General features: G+C 37.3%; 1 protein-coding gene across 1 annotated transcript in view; it reads right to left on the minus strand.

Annotated features, from left to right (window-relative positions):
- Window positions 1-14229: 14229 nt before the first annotated feature.
- IQCM (IQ motif containing M) overlaps window positions 14230-22527 on the minus strand; it is a 412916-nt gene continuing 404618 nt past the window's right edge. The window contains 1 exon segment of the mRNA XM_030921391.1: window positions 14230-14345. Within this exon segment, the coding sequence (XP_030777251.1) occupies window positions 14230-14345 (116 nt within the window).

Below are 22527 nucleotides of genomic sequence, written 5' to 3' on the forward strand. Positions count from 1 at the left end.
CAAGGAGGATCTGAACAAGCAGGCCTTGCTGAGTTCTCCCCAGGTTATTATCATGATTAGATCATAACCCCCTTTGTCTAATCATGCTTCCTCATGACTATCAACTTCTTTCCTCAGACTAACCATAAAAATGCTGTTTTCCCTGGGTCTTTGGATCTTCATTTCTGAAGGCTTCCATGTCACATAAAACTTTGATTACATGACTGTGTTATGCTTTCCTCCTGTTAATCTTTCTTTTGTTATAAGGGTGTATGCCATAAACCTTGTGATGAGTGGGGAAAACATATCCGCTTTTTCCCCTTATAATACCAAGAATAATTATTCTGTTTATATAATTTTTAATGTTTAAATATTCAATGAAAACATTTTTCTATATTATATTAAGGCCTATAGATGTATGTTATTTTAAAAAATTGTATTTTTGTAATGTTTTTGGATGTGACTATTTTATAGGTTCACCAATATAATGAAACTAGCTTGTTGAAAAATAAATACATAATTTTAGTTCCTTTTGGTACTCCTTTTACACTCACAATGATCTCAATTTAGATGCTATATTTTTTATTAGCCTTTTTATGACCTGTTACTATCTATATATTTTCTAGAATTTGGTGTAGAATAAAAAAAACTAAAGCCTTTTGCTTCTTTATAATACCCTTGCTAGCCTACTCTGCTTTGTAAACTAGTCTAGTTTAAATGATCTTAATAAGAATTTCTGAAAAACTTACACTTGTGTTAAGCATGTGGTATAATCATTGTTCTCAGGAACTCTTCTTTTCTTTTTCTGGTGAGTTAAAAGTAATGCTTGTGAAGCAAAGTGAGACCAGTGCAAATAAGTGCAACATAGTTTTAATAAAAATAAATGGTGTAGACCAATTCACGCTGGCAGAAGGGAAATGAAAGCACTGAAGATGACTGAGTTTTCTGGGAAAGCTTTGGAGATGGCTCTAGGACTGATTGCCTAAAAAGACCAGCTAAACTTTCAGCAGACAGAGAGAAAAAAAATGGGAGGGAAGGGTTGATGCTATGAACTAAGTCAGGAATATGGCTTTTTTGGGGTGGTCAGCAGTTTGATCAATAAGGTGGAGATACATTGTAAGCAGCATAAGATATAAGCATGAAGATTTGAACTTCAGCTAAGGGTCTAGACAGTCATAATTGAGAGATTATAGAACAGATTTGAGTAGGAGGGACATACAATGCTAGATGAATTAAAGAATGGGGATATTATATCTGAGACAATTCTGAGACATATCAAGTAGTCTAGACTTAGAAGGACCTGGACTAACAGAATGAATGCTGGAATGAGAAAAAAAAGGGGGGGGGGGGGCAAATCCAGAAATATTTTGAAAAAAGAGTTGAGAAGAATTGGTAAATTATCTTCTAAAGGAAACATGAGGTGTTTCTAAAAATGTAATTATTTGTGGCTGTTTAATGCAGAGATTCTGTGCTAGCTAACCTGGGATCCAAAATTAAACAAATATTTTCCCTAGATAAAACTTGAAATAATATAATGTATTGATGTAATCGTGTAGTTACAAGATGCGTACTAGGAAGGAAGCTCACTTAAAAAAAGTCATAACAAACACACAAAATAAAAGTTATATATAGGGAGGCTTTTATAATTCTATGAAATTAGCAGTCAATTAATATGACATGAAGATTACCAGGATGCCCCTGAACTGGGTTGCACAAGATGTGAGATGTCTAAAGCTCTCATCATTAGTCATATATGATGAGTTGACAGGCCTTGTTAAAATGCAAACAAGGTGATACATGAAGCCATGAGGATTCATTAGCACCTTGAACCAATTTAATTGATCAAATTATCTAATCTATTCTAAAGCACAAGGAAAAGGGAGATGCAAGCAAGAACACCAGAAAGATTTTTCTGTGTATGGGAAGGGAAAATATTGAAGAAGTCAGAAAGAGGCATTCATCATGTGGGTTGTGTGTAGTTTCTTTGTGCTGCTGCCTAGCTTGAGTTTGCATTCTAGATCCTTCTTCCTTCTAGTTAATTAATACACACTCACTTTGTCTTCTGGGAAGGCATATAAAATAGGATAAAGAAGACTGAATTGGGAAGCAGAAGTCAATGCCAGTTCTCGCTCAGGCACTAAATTGTTGAATGACTTTACTTACCCTATTCATCTCAGCTTTTACTTTTGTAAAATGAGGGCCTTAGACTAGATAAGTAATACGTACTCCAGCTACTCCACTCTATAAGATAGTTACTCACATTTTTATCCTCACAGTCTTTTTTGATTATTGGTATTTTTCTTTTAGTACAGGAGAATTTTATTTTTAAAAAGCACTTTTATCAAGAAAATCACCTATTTGAGATTGAAAAACTGGTGATGTTGTAAGATGTATGTTTTCAGGCTCTTTTACAGATTAGCCATGTATCTTGGTTTACAATGAAAATCTGTAGAACCTACACAAGCATAAGGCAACATCCATTTTCATTATAATCATATTTCACTCATTACAAAGTCCTGATATTTCTTCTGTTAGTCATATAATTATATGAGACATGTTTCTTCCGGAATAACTACATTATCATTGAAATTGTACTAAATTTACAAATATTTTAGTCTTTAATATACATGTTGTCAAAATTCAGAGAGATTAAATTGATAAATATCTTCCTATTGCACCTCTTCATTTTTGTGAATTATAAGCAACTGTCAAGTCTCTGGAGTTTTATAAAATTATCATCCTGCTGGAGAATGGCGTGAACCCGGGAGGCGGAGCTTGTAGTGAGCCAAGATCGCGCCACTGCACTCCAGCCTGGGTGACAGAGAGAGACTCTGTCTCAAAAATAAATAAATAAATAAATAATCATCCTGCTATCAAATATAAAATTACATTTCTGATACCTCTGCCTGTTCTTTTACAGAGAATCACTTATAGGAATGCTATTTAAGATATCAAATATTCTTTCCAGTAAGATGAAGCTGCAGTAATATGCAGAGGAAAAGTGGAGCTAGGATTGCTTGGAACAATGTAACATACTGGGATATCAAATATCTGGCATATGCTTATGGAGTACATCAAAAGTCTTCATTTTGAAAACTGCACCTTAACTTTTAAATATATTTTGATTAGTAGAACCTTTATTGACTAGCATTATTTAATAATAATGGAGGAAAAGATGAAGTGAGGAAAGGAAGGAAAGAAAGGAGGAAGGAGGGAGGGAGGGAGGAAGGAACCAAGGAAGGAAGGAAAGATAACTCGTGAGTCAGGATTCTCAGAGAAGACAGGGTAACACTAGCTATATTAATCAGAAAGATATTATTAAGACACATAGGCAACTCAAAATTGTTGCCATTGCAGAAGAAACAGATTGCAAGATGGGTTCCATGAATTACTCCTTGTATTACCCCAGAACTCACTTGCCAAAATCAGGAAACTGAATCAGAAAACCACCCCACAGCTGCTGACTTCAGAACCTGGCCCCTACCAGGCAATATACCAGTAGAATGAATGCTCTGTGCTTGCCCTTTATCCCTACATAACCAAGCTCTAAAGCAAAGTTGTCTGTGGGGACGAGGAAGGCTGAACAGTGTTTGGAGTACTATTATCATTATTATATTGAAAATACATGTTTTACAATGTGGAAAATTAGCAAAATATGCAGACTTCTCAAAAAAATCAGGAGACACACGTATTTAAAAATATCTAATATGAAATTTGTTTAACGATCCAAAATCTTGGAAGTTTAAGGATTTATTCCAGAAAGATCTTGCAATCTTGAAGACAGCAGATTTAAACTAGCACATTTGTTCAAAACTTTTAGCAAATCTATTTAGAATTTTTGTTCCTTTAAGTTTTCTCTTTTTCCTTCCCCTGACTTGTTTCCAAGTCATAAAGAAGAGGGAAGAGAGAGAGAAAGAGATTTTTTAATTGTTCAACCTATTGGAATAAAGTTAAGAATTACTTCTGAGGTGTAAGAAGGTCATGCCTTATCACAATTTTGATGGCCTTTCTTTTTTTTTTTTTTTTTTATTATACTTTAAGTTCTAGGATACATGTGCATAACGTGCAGGTTTGTTACATATTTATATGTGTGCCATGTTGGTGTGCTGCACCCATCAACTCGTCAGCACCCATCAATTCATCATTTATATCATGTATAACTCCCTGATGCAATCCCTCCCCCCTCCCCCCACCCCATGATATGCCCCTGTGTGTGATGTTCCCCTTCCCGAGTCCAAGTGATCTCATTGCTCAGTTCCCACCCATGAGTGAGAACATGCAGTGTTTGGTTTTCTCTTCCTGTGATAGTTTGCTAAGAATGATGGTTTCCAGCTGCATCCATGTCCCTACAAAGGACTCAAACACATCCATTTTTATGGCTGCATAGTATTCCATGGTGTATATGTGCCACATTTTCTTAATCCAGTCTGTTACAGATGGACATTTGGGTTGATTCCAAGTCTTTGCTATTGTGAATAGTGCTGCAATAAACATACGTGTGCATGTGTCTTTGTAGTAGAATAATTTATAATCCTTTGGGTATATACCCGGTAGTGGGATGGCTGGGTCATGTGGTACATCTAGTTCTAGATCCTTGAGGAATTGTCATACTGTTTTCCATAATGGTTGAACTAGTTTACAATCCCACCAACAGTGTAAAAGTGTTCCTATTTCTCCACATCCTCTCCAACACCTGTTGTTTCCTGATTTTTTAATGATTGCCGTTCTAACTGGTGTGAGATGGTATCTCATTGTGGTTTTGATTTGCATTTCTCTGATGGCCAATGATGATGAGCATTTTTTCATGTGTCTGTTGGCTGTATGAATGTCATCTTTTGAGAAATGTCTGTTCAAATCCTTTCCCCACTTTTTGATGGGGTTGTTTTTTTCTTGTATATTTGTTTGAGTTCTTTGTAAATTCTGGATATTAGCCCTTTGTCAGATGACTAGATTGCAAAAATTTTCTCCCATTCTGTAGGTTGCCTGTTCACTCTGATGGTAGTTTCTTTTGCTGTGCAGAAGCTTTTTAGTTTAATTAGATCCCATTTGTCGATTTTGGCTTTTGCTGCCGTTGCTTTTGGTGTTTTAGACATGAAGTCCTTGCCCATGCCTATGTCCTGAATGGTACTACCTAGATTTTCTTCTAGAGTTTTTATGGTATTAGGTCAAACATTTAAGTCTCTAATCCATCTTGAGTTAATTTTCGTATAAGGAGTAAGGAAAGGATCCAGTTTCAGCTTTCTACTTCTGGCTAGCCAATTTTCCCAGCACCATTTATTAAATAGGGAATCCTTTCCCCATTGCTTGTTTCTCTCAGGTTTGTCAAAGATCAGATGGCTGTAGATGTGTGGTATTATTTCTGAGGACTCTGTTCTGTTCCATTGGTCTATATCTCTGTTTTGGTACCAGTACCATGCTGTTTTGGTTACTGCAGCCTTGTAGTATAGTTTGAAGTCAGGTAGCGTGACGCCTCCAGCTTTGTCCTTTTGACTTAGGATTGTCTTGGCAATGTGGGCTCTTTCTTGGTTCCATATGAACTTTAAAGCCGTTTTTTCCAATTCTGTGAAGAAACTCATTGGTAGCTTGATGGGGATGGCATTGAATCTATAAATAACCTTGGGCAGTATGACCATTTTCACAATATTGATTCTTCCTATCCATGAGCATGGTATGTTCTTCCATTTGTTTGTGTCCTCTTTGATTTCACTGAGCAGTGGTTTGTAGTTCTCCTTGAAGAGGTCCTTGACATCCCTTGTAAGTTGGATTCCTAGTTATTTTATTCTCTTTGAAGCAATTGTGAATGGAAGTTCATTCCTGATTTGGCTCTCTGTTTGTCTGTTACTGGTGTATAAGAATGCTTGTGATTTTTGCACATTAATTTTGTATCCTGAGACTTTGCTGAAGTTACTTATCAGCTTAAGGAGATTTTGGGCTGAGATGATGGAGTTTTCTAAATATACAATCATGTCATCTGCAAACAAGGACAATTTGACTTCTTCTTTTCCTAGCTGAATACCTTTTATTTCCTTCTCTTGCCTGATTGCCCTAGCCAGAACTTCCAACACTATGTTGAATAGGAGTGGTGAGAGAGGGCATCCCTGTCTTGTGCCAGTTTTCAAAGGGAATTTTTCCAGTTTTTGCCCATTCAGTATGATATTAGCTATGGGTTTGTCATAAATAGCTCTTATTATTTTGAGGTACGTTCCATCAATACCGAATTTATTGAGCGTTTTTAGCATGAAGGGCTGTTGAATTTTGTCAAAAGCCTTTTCTGCATCTATTGAGATAATCATGTGGTTCTTGACTTTGGTTCTGTTTATATGCTGGATTACGTTTATTGATTTGCGAATGTTGAACCAACCTTGCATCCCAGGGATGAAGCCCACTTGATCATGGTGGATAAGCTTTTTGATGTGTTGCTGAATCCGGTTTGCCAGTATTTTATTGAGGATTTTTTCATCGATGTTCATCAGGGATATTGGTCTAAAATTCTCTTTTTTTGTTGTGTCTCTGCCAGGCTTTGGTATCAGGATGATGTTGGCCTCATAAAATGAGTTAGGGAGGATTCCCTCTTTTTCTATTGATTGGAATAGTTTCAGAAGGAATGGTACCAGCTCCTCCTTGTACCTCTGGTAAAATTCAGCTGTGAATCCATCTGGTCCTGGACTTTTTTTGGTTGGTAGGCTATTAATTGTTGCCTCAATTTCAGAGCCTGCTATTGGTATATTCAGGGATTCAACTTCTTCCTGGTTTAGTCTTGGGAGAGTGTAAGTGTCCAGGAAATTATCCATTTCTTCTAGATTTTCTAGTTGATTTGTGTAGAGGTGTTTATAGTATTCTCTGATGGTAGTTTGTATTTCTGTGGGGTCGGTGGTGATATCCCCTTTATCATTTTTTATTGCATCTATTTGATTCCTCTCTCTTTTCTTCTTTATTAGTCTTGCTAGCGGTCTTTGTTGATCTTTTCAAAAAACCAACTCCTGGATTCATTGATTTTTTGGAGGGTTTTTTGTGTCTCTATCTCCTTCAGTTCTGCTTTGATCTTAGTTATTTCTTGCCTTCTGCTAGCTTTTGAATGTGTTTGCTCTTGCCTCTCTAGTTCTTTTAATTGTGATGTTAGAGTGTCAACTTTAGATCTTTCCAGCTTTCTCTTGTGGGCATTTAGTGCTATAAATTTCCCTCTACACACTGCTTTAAATGTGTCCCAGAGATTCTGGTATGTTGTATCTTTGTTCTCATTGGTTTCAAAGAACATCTTTATTTCTGCTTTCATTTCGTTATGTACCCAGTAGTCATTCAGGAGCAGTTTGTTCAGTTTCCATGTAGTTGAGCAGTTTTGATTGAGTTTCTTAGTCCTGAGTTCTAGTTTGATTGCACTGTGGTCTGAGAGACAGTTTGTTATAATTTCTGTTGTTTTACATTTGCTGAGGAGTGCTTTACTTCCAATTATGTGGTCAATTTTGGAATAAGTGTGATGTGGTGCTGAGAAGAATGTATATTCTGTTGATTTGGGGTGGAGAGTTCTATAGATGTCTATTAGGTCTGCTTGGTGCAGAGATGAGTTCAATTCCTGGATATTCTTGTTAACTTTCTGTCTCGTTGATCTGTCTAATGTTGACAGTGGAGTGTTGAAGTCTCCCATTATTATTGTATGGGAGTCTAAGTCTCTTTGTAAGTCTCTAAGGACTTGCTTTATGAATCCGGGTGCTCCTGTATTGGGTGCATATATATTTAGGATAGTTAGCTCTTCCTGTTGAATTGATCCCTTTATCATTATGTAATGACCTTCTTTGTCTCTTTTGATCTTTGATGGTTTAAAGTCTGTTTTATCAGAGACTAGATTGCAACCCCTGTTTTTTTTGTTCTCCATTTGCTTGGTAGATCTTCCTCCATCCCTTTATTTTGAGCATATGTATGTCTCTGCATGTGAGATGGGTCTCCTGAATACAGCAGACTGATGGGTCTTGACTCTTTATCCAGTTTGCCAGTCTGTGTCTTTTAATTGGAGCATTTAGTCCATTTACATTTAAGGTTAATATTGTTATGTGTGAACTTGATCCTGCCATTATGATATTAACTGGTTATTTTGCTCGTTATTTGATGCAGTTTCTTCCTAGCCTCGATGGTCTTTACATTTTGGCATGTTTTTGCGATGGCTGGTACCGGTTGTTCCTTTCCATGTTTAGGGCTTCCTTCAGGGTCTCTTGTAAGGCAGGCCTGGTGGTGACAAAATCTCTAAGCATTTGCTTATCTGTAAAGGATTTTATTTCTCCTTCACTGATGAAACTTAGTTTGGCTGGATATGAAATTCTGGGTTGAAAATTCTTTTCTTTAAGAATGTTGAATATTGGCCCCCACTCTCTTCTGGCTTGTAGAGTTTCTGCCGAGAGATCTGCTGTTAGTCTGATGGGCTTCCCTTTGTGGGTAACCCGACCTTTCTCTCTGGCTGCCCTTAAGATTTTTTCCTTCATTTCAACTTTGGTGAATCTGGCAATTATGTGTCTTGGAGTTGCTCTTCTCGAGGATTATCTTTGTGGCATTCTCTGTATTTCCCGAATTTGAATGTTGGCCTGCCCTACTAGGTTGGGGAAGTTCTCCTGGATGATATCCTAAAGAGTGTTTTCCAAGTTGGTTCCATTTTCCCCCTCACTTTCAGGCACCCCAATCAGACGTAGATTTGGTCTTTTTACATAATCCCATACTTCTTGCAGGCTTTGTTCATTTCTTTTTCTCCTTTTCTCTTTTGGTTTCTCTTCTCGCTTCATTTCATTCATTTGATCTTCAACCGCTGATACTCTTTCTTCCAGTTGATCGAGTCGGTTACTGAAGCTTGTGCATTTGTCACGTATTTCTCGTGTCATGGTTTTCATCTCTATCATTTCGTTCATGACCTTCTCTGCATTAATTAGTCTAGCTGTCAATTCTTCCACTCTTTTTTCAAGATTTTTAGTTTCTTTGCGCTGGGTACGTAATTCCTCCTTTAGCTCTGAGAAGTTTGATGGACTGAAGCCTTCTTCTCTCTTCCCGTCAAAGTCATTCTCTGACCAGCTTCGATCCATTGCTGGCGATGGGCTGCGCTCCTTTGCAGGGGGAGATGCGCTCTTATTTTTTGAATTTCCAGCTTTTCTGCCCTGCTTTTTCCCCATCTTTGTGGTTTTATCTGTCTCTGGTCTTTGATGATGGTGACGTACTGATGGGGTTTTGGTATAGGTGTCCTTCCTGTTTGATAGTTTTCCTTCTGACAGTCAGGACCCTCAGCTATAGGTCTGTTGGAGATTGCTTGAGGTCCACTCCAGACCCTGTTTGCCTGGGTATCAGCAGCAGAGGTTGCAGAAGATAGAATATTGCTGAACAGCGAGTGTACCTGTCTGATTCTTCCTTTGGAAGTTTCCTCTCAGGGGTTTACTCCACCCTGTGAGGTGTGGGGTGTCAGACTGCCCCTAGTGGGGGATGTCTCCCAGTTAGGCTACTCAGGGATCAGGGACCCACTTGAGCAGGCAGTCTGTCCGTTCTCAGATCTCAACCTCCGTGTTGGGAGATCCACTGCTCTCTTCAAAGCTGTCAGACAGAGTCGTTTGCGTCTGCTCAGGCCTCTGCTGCTTCCCCTGTTGTATTTTTAGCTGTGCCCTGCCCCCAGAGGTGGAGTCTATAGAGACAGGCAGGTTTCCTTGAGCTGCTGTGAGCTCCACCCAGTTCAAGCTTCCCAGCGGCTTTGTTTACCTACTTAAGCCTCAGCAATGGTGGGCGCCCCTCCCCCAGCCTCGCTGCTGCCTTGCGGTTAGATCGCCGCAGACTGCTGTGTTAGCAATGAGAGAGGCTCTGTGGGCGTGGGACCCTCCCGGCCAGGTGAGGGATATATTCTTCTGGTGTGCCCGTTTGCTTAAAGCACGGTATTGGGGTGGGAGTTACCCGATTTTCCAGGTGTTGTGTGTCTCAGTTCCCCTGGCTAGGAAAAGGGATTCCTTTCCCCCTTGCGCTTCCCAGGTGAGGCGATGCCTCGCCCTGCTTCAGCTCTTGCTGGTCAGGCTGCAGCAGCTGACCAGCTCCGATTGTCTGGCACTCCCTAGTGAGATGACCCCAGTACCTCAGTTGAAAATGCAGAAATCACCGGTCTTCTGTGTCGCTCGTGCTGGGAGTTGGAGACTGGAGCTGTTCCTATTCGGCCATCTTGCTCCGCCCATCCTGCCGGCCTTTCTTTTCTTGATTATTTACATAGAAAAATTTAGAGATGATATCATTTTGTGTCTCTTCCCACTGTTCTGGAAGTATTGGTTTCTGATAGCCTATTTCCCAAACTGAAAATTTTGGTTGTTTCATAAGAAAAATTATTATCAGCATATCAGTGAAAATTATTTACTTTACATAATTTGTATTTGAACAACAAAAAAAACTAAACAAAACTAAAACCCAAAGTTCTTCATTCCAGACAGAAAAGTATCTATCGATACTTTTAAAAAATATACATATATATGTTTTCTTTACATTGATGCTAGCAGTTTTCAGGATTTCTGATGAATTGTGCAAGGGAATTATTATCAAAATATTGAAGAAACTAGGAAGAAACTAGAAGAAACTAGGAAAAGCTGGATTGTTTGGATATTTTTATAATAAAAATTTTAAACCAGATTTATGACAGTCTAAGTGAAGCTATTTGAAATATTTCTTGTTTCCTAAAACAATGAGGAATTAAACTCAATTTCTTTGACAGAAATTGGCACATTCTCTTCTTTGATACAAAGCTAGACCACATCTCCTAGACTTCTATAATTTAGAGGGAACCAGCTGACAAGTTCTCCCCACTAGAATGTGAGTAGAAGTAACAAGTTCCAAATTCAGATTGAAGTGGTTAAGAAAGTCAGTTTCTCTACACTCTGTCTTTTTTGTCTGTTGCCTGAGTGCAAAGGCTGCAGTGCTGGCCCTGAAGAATGGAACCGGGGCCAGGCGTCGTGGCTCATGCCTGTAATCCCAGCACTTTGGGAGGCCAAGGTTGGGGGGCAGATTACCTGAGGTCGGGATTTCGAGACCAGCCTGACCAACATGGAGAAACCCCATCTCTATTAAAAATACAAAATTAGCTGGGCATGGTGGCGCATGCCTGTAATCCCAGCTACTTGGGAGGCTGAGGCAGGAGAATCGCTTGAACATGGGAGGCAGAGGTTGTGGTAAGCCGAGATTGCGCCATTGAACTCCAGCCTGGGCAACAAGAGCGAAACTCCGTCTGAAAAAAAAATAAAAAAAATGGAACAGAGTCCCTGCCTATTCCTACTCACACTAGAATGTAAAGTGAGCAATGGGATTATTAGGATTGCTGTTTAATGCCTTTAACCTACACTGACTGATGTACATCTGTGAACATACTGTGCTTTGGGAGAAAGTAGTATAAAAATGTGATCTACATATTCAAGCTGCTTCATATTGGTGCAATAGTATACTGCCAACTCAAAAGCATTTTACAAATATATTATTATTAATAAAACAATAAAAATAATAGTTACACAGAATTCCATATTTCAATTATGCTTGTGCTTGGGATGGAAGTTGGGGAAAGGAATGAATAGGCAAGAAAAATCCTCTTAAATTTGAATATTGTGAGAAGAAATCCATGTTACAGGACCAGAGAAGTTTGGCTTTCAACTATTCTAATGGTTGCATTGATTAAGAAAAAGATAGATTTATAAAAAGATGTAATACGTAAGTCATAGACAATTTAAAAGATGTAACAAACCTGAATCTTGACCTTGCATTATTTCTATTTTTTTCCTTAATGCACTTTTATTTAATTTGGCTTAGCTATTTTAAAGATCATATTACTCTAGTCAGAAGCAGTGTTTTAGAATTCAGCTGGGTCACAGGAACTTTCTCACCACTCCATTCTAATTTGCAGTTTTGCTATAATAAAAGCCCTAAATATATTGCTACTGTCTAGATGTTTTATCTGAAACAAGTGTCCTTTGTAGTCTCAGAGGACTTTTCTATTTTATTTCCAGTAAATCAAAGTCTGTGAAGAGCTTCAGTTTTTATTAAGACATACCCTTCACAGTCCAGTGATTGCCAACTGTGGCAAGCCATTGACAGTTCATTTACATATAAGTGATGACTTCCATCAGGTAGTTGGCTCAAAAACACAATGGACATTTAGAGCATATCCAATATTTCTTGTTCTTTGATGAGCACCAAGTGCCAATTTTTATATAGAAACTGACTATTGAAAAGTGAAGGCTTCTTTTCCATGACCTTACACTGTCTTCTATAGCTCTAGAGTGAAATATTGTCACTGAACTTAATGTAGGATCACACCTCTAAAAGACATTCAGTAGCCTTACCTCAGCTTGCTAAAAATCAAGGAGTCAAATATAGAAAACCTGAAACAAGAACAATCACATCTTATTAAACGAAAAGTGAACTTCCACGTCCTGTCCCAAGCTGTCATAATCAGAACAACTTTTATATTTTTATAAAGTAATTGTGACATTATTAATTTTCTCTTATAAATACATTTACTACTTGGAATAGTGATTACACAACATTCATTAAGAAATCTTATATTCAAGTTTGTAAGTGCCTTTCATTATAACTCCATGATTTTGCTCCTAATGTTTTTGGAATAGCAGTGGTTGAAATCTAGCCAAATTTTTATCCTAATCATGTTTTAAAAAGGAGCAGGCTGATGACTTGTAATCATGCTTATATTCAACTTGTGTAATTTTTTCCTTTTTTAAAAAGTTGTGCATTTTCCACTTTTTTCAGTATGTAAATAAAAATACTTTTATCTTTAAAATAAAATTCAATTATCAATAAGGAGAATATGCATCATTAAATTTCACAGCTAAGCCAAATTCCACATTTTAACTTTAGCTAGTAATCACTTCCTCCCCCCGCATCAAAGGTTTCTCTGTTACAATTTTCTGGTTAGAGCTTCATCATGATTTATAGTGCACTTTGAGTCTGGTTTTGGTGAGGCCTGACTTAACATGATTCTTGTAATTGGCTTTTCTAAAGATTTAATAACTTCCATAGATATTCTTATAGTAAACTCAATTGCATAAAAATAACTTGAGTGGTTTTGTTTGTTTAAAATCAAAGAGGCTATTACAGAAGTAATGGATGCAATGTAAAAACTGTGAAAACAATGGGACACTTGTCATGTAGTTCCCAGCTCTTTTCATATCTAGCCTCTATGCTATGCATAGACTGTCTTTCTTCAATTATTGTTCCTCACTTGTTTCTCTAATTCCATTCAAAATAGAGGGATGGGTAGATGGATGGATAAAATTAAATTAAAGTTTCTTAAGAAAACTTTGCTTCAAATTCTTTCGGCACTGGGGCTGTGTGCGGTGACTCATGCTTGTAATCCCAGCACTTTGGGAGGCTGAGGAGGGTGGATCATTTGAGGTCAGGAGATCGAAACCAGCCTGGCCAACATGGTGAGACCGTCTCTACTAAAAATACAAAAGTTAGTTGGGTGTGGTGGCACGTGTCTTTAGTCTTGGCTACTCGGGAGACTGAGGCAGGAGAATTGCTTGAACCCTGGAGGCGGAGGCTGCAGTGAGCCAAGACTGTGCCACTGCACTCCAGCCTGGGTGACAGAGCCAGACTGCATCTCAAAAAAACAAAACAAAACAAAAAAACTTTCAGCGCTAAGGCATATCAACTCAAGAATACTGTATATTGCTTCTCACCTTTTTACTTTAGAGTGAGCAATGAGCAGGGAAAAATAATACCATGACTGCACCAAAAATTAACACAGTTTAAAACAACCATTTCCAAAAACTTTACGTGATAAAGGACATTATGGAAAACAAAGAAATTGTTTGACATATATGATTTCAATGAAACATCACACCTTTTTAAAGAATAAAATGAAACATAACACCTTTCTAAAGAATAAAAATGATGAATCCAACAGTATTGTATATGAGATTCATGAGTTTTATAAATAAGAATTTTAAAGTTTCTTTATGTTTTTTATTGGTAACGGAACAACATAAATTATGGTCTAATGAAAAGAGTACTTGACACTATGCAGGTTCACTTCATTATGATAAAACAGATTTTTTTATGAGGGAGATCAGATGAATGGTGTTCATCCAAAGATACTAGAAATTATAGATAAACTTGTCAAAGTTCTTTGTATATTCAAAGATTTTTATCCTTTCTTCCTACTGATACAGAATTGATCCATCTCCAATATTAACTTGTCTCTTTGGGTAGAGAGGTTTAACTATTACAGGTAATAATATGTTGGAAACATCATTCAACTTTACAAGACTTATAATGTTGTCTCATTTTCCTTTCTCTTATGGAACTGGCCACCAACTTTCCAACAACCTGGATGTTAGCTCGTTTGAGTACTGGATGTCCATTCACTATAACACAAAACATACAGTTACATTAATACATTTTCAATTAATATGATAGCAATATATCATGCTTTTGAAATTCTATAAGTTACAGGAAACTAATTATGGTTGTGTTAGAACATGCAAAAGATTGGACTTGGGCTATTTTCCTTCAGGTGTAGAGACTCTACAGGTGTAGAGATGTACCTTATATATCATGCGAAGAAACTCAAAGTTACTGTTAGACCAAAGCATTGATAGAAGGGATGGGTGAAACTGGGTTCCACTAATATACAGAATATAGCCCTCTGTATCTGTGGGTTCTCCAGTAATGGATTCAAAGAACTACAGGTAAAAACTATTCAAAAAAAGAAATTTCACAAAGTTCTAAAAGGCAAAACTTGAATTTGCTACACAAGTACTATGTTGAATCCACATGAGTGAAGAGGTGTGTAGCTATTGTATTAGGTATTATGTGTAACCTAGAGATAATTTAGAGTAGATGGGAAGATGGGTATAAATTATATGCAAATACTACCCCATTTGATATAAAGGACTTAAGCATCTGTGGATTCTCACATTCGAGGGAGATTTTGGAATCAATTTCCTACCAGCCCTGAGGGAAAACCTTATTTGAAATAAATTAGATGCAACACATGTTTGCTTTTAAGACAAACAGTATTGACTTTTTTACATTACAGTGTAATCAGTTCTGATAATTATATTTAAATTAAGCCACTATTCATATAGATTGCTTGTAGAGATCCATATTTATGTATAAAATGACTTTGTAATTAATAAATAAAGGGTATAGATTTACTGTGGCCACCATTATACAAAGAAATAATTTACAGATAAGGTAGTATATATTTGCTGTTTAGGTCCTATAGTTGTTATTAAACAAAAACATAACCAGTTGCCAAAAACCAGTTAAAATTATAAGAAGAACAATCAACATGGCTAAAAGGAAATTAACGACTTGAGGTGTTATAAGAAACAAGGCATTGTTTCTGGGTTAATGTATCTCCATATTGTTATTACACAATGAGCAAGGCCTTATAACCACAAGATTAAATTGGGCCATATTAAAAAAGGACCTGAATAGGCATTTTTCAAAACAGATATAAAAATGGACAATAGGTATATGAAAATGTACTCAACATCATTAATCATCAGGGAATGCAAATCAAAACCACAATGAGATATCACCTCAGACCCCTTCAGATGGCTATTACCAAAAAGTCTAGAGATAACAAACGTTAGCAAGAGTGTGGATAAAAGGAAATACTTGTACACTATTGGTGGGAATTGAGATTGGTGTAACCATTCTAGAAAACAGTATGGAATTTCCTAAAGTAATTAAAAATAGAACTACCACAAGATCCAGCAATCCCTCTTCTGGGCATATACCCAAAGGAAATGAAATCACCATCTTGTAAGATTATCTATACGTCCACATTCACTGCAGCATTATTCACAGTAGCCAAGATATGGAAACAACCTTAATATATGTCAGTGGACAAAAATAGATTAAATAACTATAGCATATATATACAATGGAATATATTATTCAGCCTTAAGAAGAAGGAAATCCTGCCATTTGCCACAACATGAGTGAACTTGAAAGACATTAACTGAAATAAGCCAGACACAAAAAGAAAAAATATTGCATGATTTCACTTATATGTGGAATCTGAAAAAAAAGAGTCAAATATACAGACATAGAGAATAAAATTGGTTACTACAGGTGGAGGATGGAGAGGAAATGGGGGAAAGTAGCTCAGGGATCACAAAGTAGCAGATGTTTAAGATGAACAGGTCTGGAGATCTAATGTACAACCTGAGGACCACAGGCAATACAATTGTACCATATTTGGGATTCCCACTAAAGATTTCAGTTGCTCTTGTAGCAAAAACAAAATAAATGGGAGAGATGATGGCTATGTTGCTTCACTATAGTATCTATTTTACTATTTATATGTATCCCATTACATCATGTTGTTTACTTTAAATATACACCATAAAACTTATATTTTTAAACTGAAAAATTAGGCCACAGTAAGAGCATTTGCAAAACAATTAGTAGTTTTCATTCTTAGTGAGATCACAGGGAAAGGCAACCACGAATTAGTGTCCTAATCCTAATTTACCACAGCTATATACTAGAAAAGCATGAGATATGCATCCTAGTTCTTGAAATGAGATCTTTAGATTAAGTGCTTTCCTATTATGAATTTCTTTGATAATACCAAGTGTATATTTCAACAAGCAAGAGATGCCTAAAATATAATATTACTCAAAGGAATTAGAATAGAAAGAAATGTGAAAATAAGGGCCCAAGTTCTTGTTCTTAAACATTTCTGAGTGAATCCAGGTTTGGTACTCAATCTTAGTTTTCCTACTTTTGAAATTGGGGGTAATACCTGTCTTGTTCAGTTACTGAAAGGACCGAAAACTATACGTCAAAAGAGATATTTCAAGTAATACTTCATGAATATCAACTCTTCAATTGTAATGAATGTACCACACTAATGCAACGTGTTAATAATAGAAGAATCTATTAATAGGGCTGGGGTGCAGGTGTGGAGAGTACATGGGAACACTCTACTTTCCATTCAATATTTCTGTAAAAGTAGAATAATGATAATACTAAAAGCTTATTAATTTAAAAACAGACATGTGTCTGACAGTTTATAAGTATTTAAAAAATAGTTGCTGGATTATTATCTACCCTATGATACCATAAAATAAGCGTTTTAAAGAAATTTCACTGACAATTATAATATTATTATTTCATAAACATTTAAAGGATAATTTCCTTTAGGAAGAATAAAAATATAAATACACATAATACATCTTTAATCTTTAATATTTACAAAGTAAATGTTCTTGACCTTCATTTTTGTCATATGGCAGAATAGACTCAGAGAACAATCCTTTTGATAAAAACAAGTCAAATCTTGGATAATCTATTAAATGTATTTTAACTTCATTGCTAAGCTGGCAAAGAGGGAAAAAAATGCAAAAGCCAAAAACAAAGTGAAATCAGTACGCTTAGTAAATATTTGAAATGCCAAGCCTGTTTTTTTGGTCGTAGGTTGGGGATAGAGAATAAAGCATAGGATCCACCCAAAAGAGGGAGTTTATCATGAAAGCACAGTGGACAGTATATATCATGATATACTCTTATGAGTATATCATGAGACCACAGTGGAGGGCTGTGCCATCAGAGTGGAAATGAGAAAGAGAGACAGACATGGGTTGAGGGGTAGGGAGGAGGCAGGAAAGGAGGGAGAGAGCGAAAAGTAAAAAGGAAGAAAAAATGAAAAAAACCTAAAGAAGGGGATATCAAGGAAATTTCCCTGTTTCCATAAGCTGGGTAGAGAGATCATAAATAAGCCCAAAGCTGGCCCTTGTTTTGGTGTTCTAGTTCATGTCACTTGTGTGATCCAAAAAATATCCCAAATAACTTTAATGTTTGTTGGTCCCCAAGAACAAATAAAAAACCTCTCTAGAGGAAAGTAACTTCAACAAAGGTCTTTAAAATATGTCATAAAAGCATATTTTATTAACCCATAGTGTATTATAATTTTTTTTCAATGCAAAAGCAGTACCTATAATAGTGGTATTTTAAAGTTATACAGATAGAAACACATGTAAAATATTAAATACCAAAATATTAATGATGAGTTTAGCTATAATTTAGCCTTATATTTTTTGCTTATCTACATTTTCGATGGAAAATATTATTTATGTAAAAATGGCAATATTAGAGATTTAAGCTTCTAGATTGGAATGCATCATAGAAAGTAATTTTTATTGTAGATAATTAGGAAAAATCAGAAAAAACATTTTTGTTTCTATTTCAACAATTTAAAGAAATGGTTTGAAATTGTGAAAATGTTCAAATAAAATAGATAATATGCTGAATACACAATTTATAGGCTGGATTTTCAGAAATGGGATTTTTTTTTTTCTCAAAGGTTCAAAGTATGATTGTGTCCTATGTTTTCTTTTAAATTATCTACAAATTTTTATATTCACAAGTCCATGTTATTATTTTTCATGCAAATTCCATGACCTACTCAAGGTTATATATCGTTTCACACTATTGACTACTTCCTGTGAACAATTTAAAATTAATCTTTGTAGAGCAACTTGGAAAGAAAACAAACACAGATAATTTTGCAAAATAAAATAAGCATTTAGGTCATTGAGTATCTACTGAGTCCTGTTTGTTTAGATTCATGCTAAGTGCTATGGGGTGATATAAAGGGCACTAGCTGAGAGCTTTCTGTGTCTCCATTTCCTAATCAAGAAATAAACAAGAGAAGAAAACACTACAATTATTATATTACTCACAGTCATCTAGTTAAAAAAAAATAAAGTGAACACACTACCTAACACGGTTATCAGGATCTGTGCATCAGATGATTATCATAATCAACATAAAGCAAAATATACTTCTAGATGGCAATTAATGTACATAAGTATAGTCAGCCTTCTGTACCTCAATTCAACTAACTGTGAATCTAACATTTTTGGAAAAATACAATAAAAATAACACTACAACAATAAAAAGCAAAAATTTAAAAATGCAGTACAATACATATCTATATGGTATTTACATTGTATTAGGTATTATAAGTAATCTAGAGAACATTTAAAGTATCCAAGAGGATATATGTATGTCATATGCAAATACTACATCATCTTTTATAAGAAACATGAGCATCTGTGGGTTTTGGTATGCTCAGGAGGTCCTGGAGTCAATTCTCTGCATATACCAAGGCACTTATAATATGGTTTGGCTTTGTCCCCACCCAAATCTCAGCTTGAATTTTAGCTCCCAGAATTCCCATGTGTTGTGGGAGGGACCCAGGGGGAGGTAACTGAATCATAGAGGCCAATCTTTCCCATGCTATTCTCATGATATTGAATAAGTATCATGATATTGAATAAGATAATGGGTCTATCAGGGATTTCTGCTTTTGCTTCTTTCTTATTTTCTTTCTGCTACCATGTAAGAAGTGTCGTTCACCTCCTGCCATGATCCCGAGGCCTGTAAGTCCAATTAAACCTCTTTTTCTTCCCAATCTTGCATATGTCTTTATCAGCAGTGTGAAAACAGACTAAAACAATAAATTGGTACCAGCCGAGTGGGGCATTGCTGCAAAGATACCCGAAAATGTGGGAGCAACTTTGGAATTGTGTAACAGGCAGAAGTTGGAACAGTTTGGAGGGCTCAGAAGAAGACAGGAAAATGTGGAAAAGTCTGGAACTTCCTAGAAACTTGTTGAATGGCTTTGCCCAAAATGCTGATAGTGATATGGACAATAAGATTCAGGCTGAGGTGGTCTCAGATGGAGATGAGGAAGTTGTTGGGAACTGGAGTAAAGGTGACTCTTGTTATGTTTTAGCAAAGAGATTGGTGGCATTTTGCCCCTGCCCTAGAGATTTGCAGAACTTTGAATTTGAGAAAGACGATTTAGGGTATCTGGTGGAAGAAATTTCTAAGCTGCAAAGTATTCAAGAAGTGACTTGGGTACTGTTTAAAGTATTCAGTTTTATAAGGGAAGCACAGCATAGAAGTTTGGAAATTTTGGAGCCTGAGTATGCAATAGAAAAGAAAACCCCATTTTCTGGGGGACAAATTCAAGCTGGCTGCAGAAACTTGCATGAGTAGCAAGGAGCCTAATGTTAATCCCCAAGACCATTGGGAAAATATCTCCAGGCCATGTCAAAGATCTTCATGGCAGCCCCTCACATCACAGGCCCAGAGGCCCCAGAGGAAAAAGTGGTTTTGTGGGTGGGGTCCAGAGTCTGTTTGCTGTGTGTAGCCTAGGAACTTAATGTCCCAGCTGCTCCAGTCATGGCTGAAAGGGGCCAACACACAGTTCAGGCTGCAGCTTCAGAGGGTGCAAGCCCCAAGCCTTGGCAACTTCCATGTGGTGTTGAGCCTGTGGGTGCACAGAAGTCAAGAAGTGAGGTGTGGGTACCTCTGCCTATTTCAGAAGATGTATGGAAATGTCTGGAAGTCCAGGCAAAAGTTTGCGACAGGGGTGGGGCCCTCACAGGGAACCTCTGCTAGGGCAGTGTGGAAGGGAAATGCGGGGTTAGAGCCCCCACACAGGGTCCCTACTGGGGCACTGCCTAGCAGAGCTGTGAGAAGAGGGTCACCTTACTCCAAATCCCAGAACGCTAGATCCATCAACAGCTTGCACCCTGTGCCTGGAAAAGCTGTAGACACTCAATACCAGCCTGTGAAAGCAGCCTGGAGGGAGGCTGTACCTGTAAAACCACAGAGGTGGAGTTGCCCAAGACCATGGGAACCCACCTCTTGCATCAAAATGACATGGAGGTGAGACCTGGAGTCAAAGGAGATCATTTTGGAGCTTTAAAATTTGACTGCCCCACTGGATTTTGGACTTGCATGGGCCCTGTTACCCCTTTGTTTTGGCCAATTTCTCCCATTTGAAATGGTTGTATTTATCCCCATTGTATCTAGGGAGTAACTAGCTTGCTTTTGATTGTACAGGGTCATAAGCAGAAGGGACTTGCCTTATCTCAGATGAGACTTTGAAATGCAGACTTTTGGGTTAATGCTGAAATGAGTTAAGACTTCAGAGGACTGTTGGGAGGGCATGATTGATTTTTGAAATATGAGGACTTGAGATTTGGAGGGGCCAGGGTGGAATGATATGGTCTGGCTCTGTCCTCACCCAAATATCAGCTTGAATTTTATCTCCCAAAATTCCCATGTGTTGTGGGAGGGACCCATGGGGAGGTAATTGAATCATGGGGACCAGTCTTTCCTATGCTATTCTCATGATAGTAATTAAGTCTCATGAGATCTGATGGTTATATCATGGACTTCTGCTTTTGCTTCTTCCTCATTTTCTCTTGCCACCATCATGTTAGAAGTGACTTTCACCTCCCACCATGATTCTGAGGCCTCCTCAGCCATGTGGAACTGTAAGTCCAATTAAATCTCTTTTTCTTCCCAGTCTCAGGTACGTGCTTATCAGCAGTGTAAAAACAGACTAATACAACTAATGTTGTTATATTTATATAGCAGAGGTCCAAGCTTGAACGTTAGTTTTGTGTACTTCAGAGTTTCTCAGAGGGATACGTCCAGAACACTGGCAGAACAAATCTTCTAGGGACCTCTGACCAACAAACCTTCTTGGGGAAAAACTTTTAGTAAGAGGAGAACGAGCTGAGTATTTCAGTCTTGTTCCAATAAGACAATGGCAGTTGGTAGAGTTGGATGATTTTATGTACTCTGGAATGCCTCTTGCTATTTTGCTTTGACTTTCCACTCTCTTCTTCCTCACCTTTTCACATCCTAAGTAGGAAGACTTTGGCCTACGTTTTGTGAGAGGAAGTCCCCAGTGAGAAAATGGAAGTAACTGAAAAGCTATCCTCTTAAACAATGTCCTGGGTTGCTGAAAGCACAGAGCATCAGTGCTCTGGGATCAGGGTAACTATGGTAGAAAGGTCAGGAGAGGGCCTTCTGCCTTCTGCAGGTTGACTTGAGCCCATGTGGAATCACCACAGCATGGCCTGGACAGGTGCTAGTGGCAACAGCAGCAGCAAGACACCTTCATTAGGCTTCCTGAGCTCCAGAGTGACAGCATCAGACATCACTTCAATGGGGGCAGACTGAAGTAGGGTGGGTCCGGGAATATGGAATTCCATGTTGCAGCCTAGAAGGATGTATTTATAAGTGCCCACAAGATATCCAAGGAGAATTTGTAGGATTTACTGCAGTTATTGGGATTGTTTTCATAGACAGTAGAGATTGTGACCATTTCTTTGACTATATATGTATCTGTATATATATATATATAGAGAGAGAGAGAGAGAGAGAGTTACGTAGTTTGGAGATTGTTTTGAAATACTAAACATTTGCTTTCCAACCCTCACTGCTCCTAGCTCCTGAGTCTATCATCTAGGCAGTAATAATGGTTTCCTAAAGGGTGACTGGAAACATTTCTTATGTTTATCAATTTTGAAACATGGAAAAAATTATAAGTTGCTAATATATATTGTATTTCTGAGTTTTTAAATAATCAGGTCCTTTTTTAATAATCTGCAAACATAGAAGACATATAGGTATTTAATAAACATAGTTACTTAAATTGAAGTGAATAAATTTGTGGCTTTCCATTTATTGACTGCCCTCAAGCAGAAAAACCTAAGAACA

The sequence above is a fragment of the Rhinopithecus roxellana genome, chromosome 2 (assembly GCF_007565055.1).
Source record: "Rhinopithecus roxellana isolate Shanxi Qingling chromosome 2, ASM756505v1, whole genome shotgun sequence".
In the NCBI taxonomy this organism is placed as follows: domain Eukaryota; kingdom Metazoa; phylum Chordata; class Mammalia; order Primates; family Cercopithecidae; genus Rhinopithecus; species Rhinopithecus roxellana.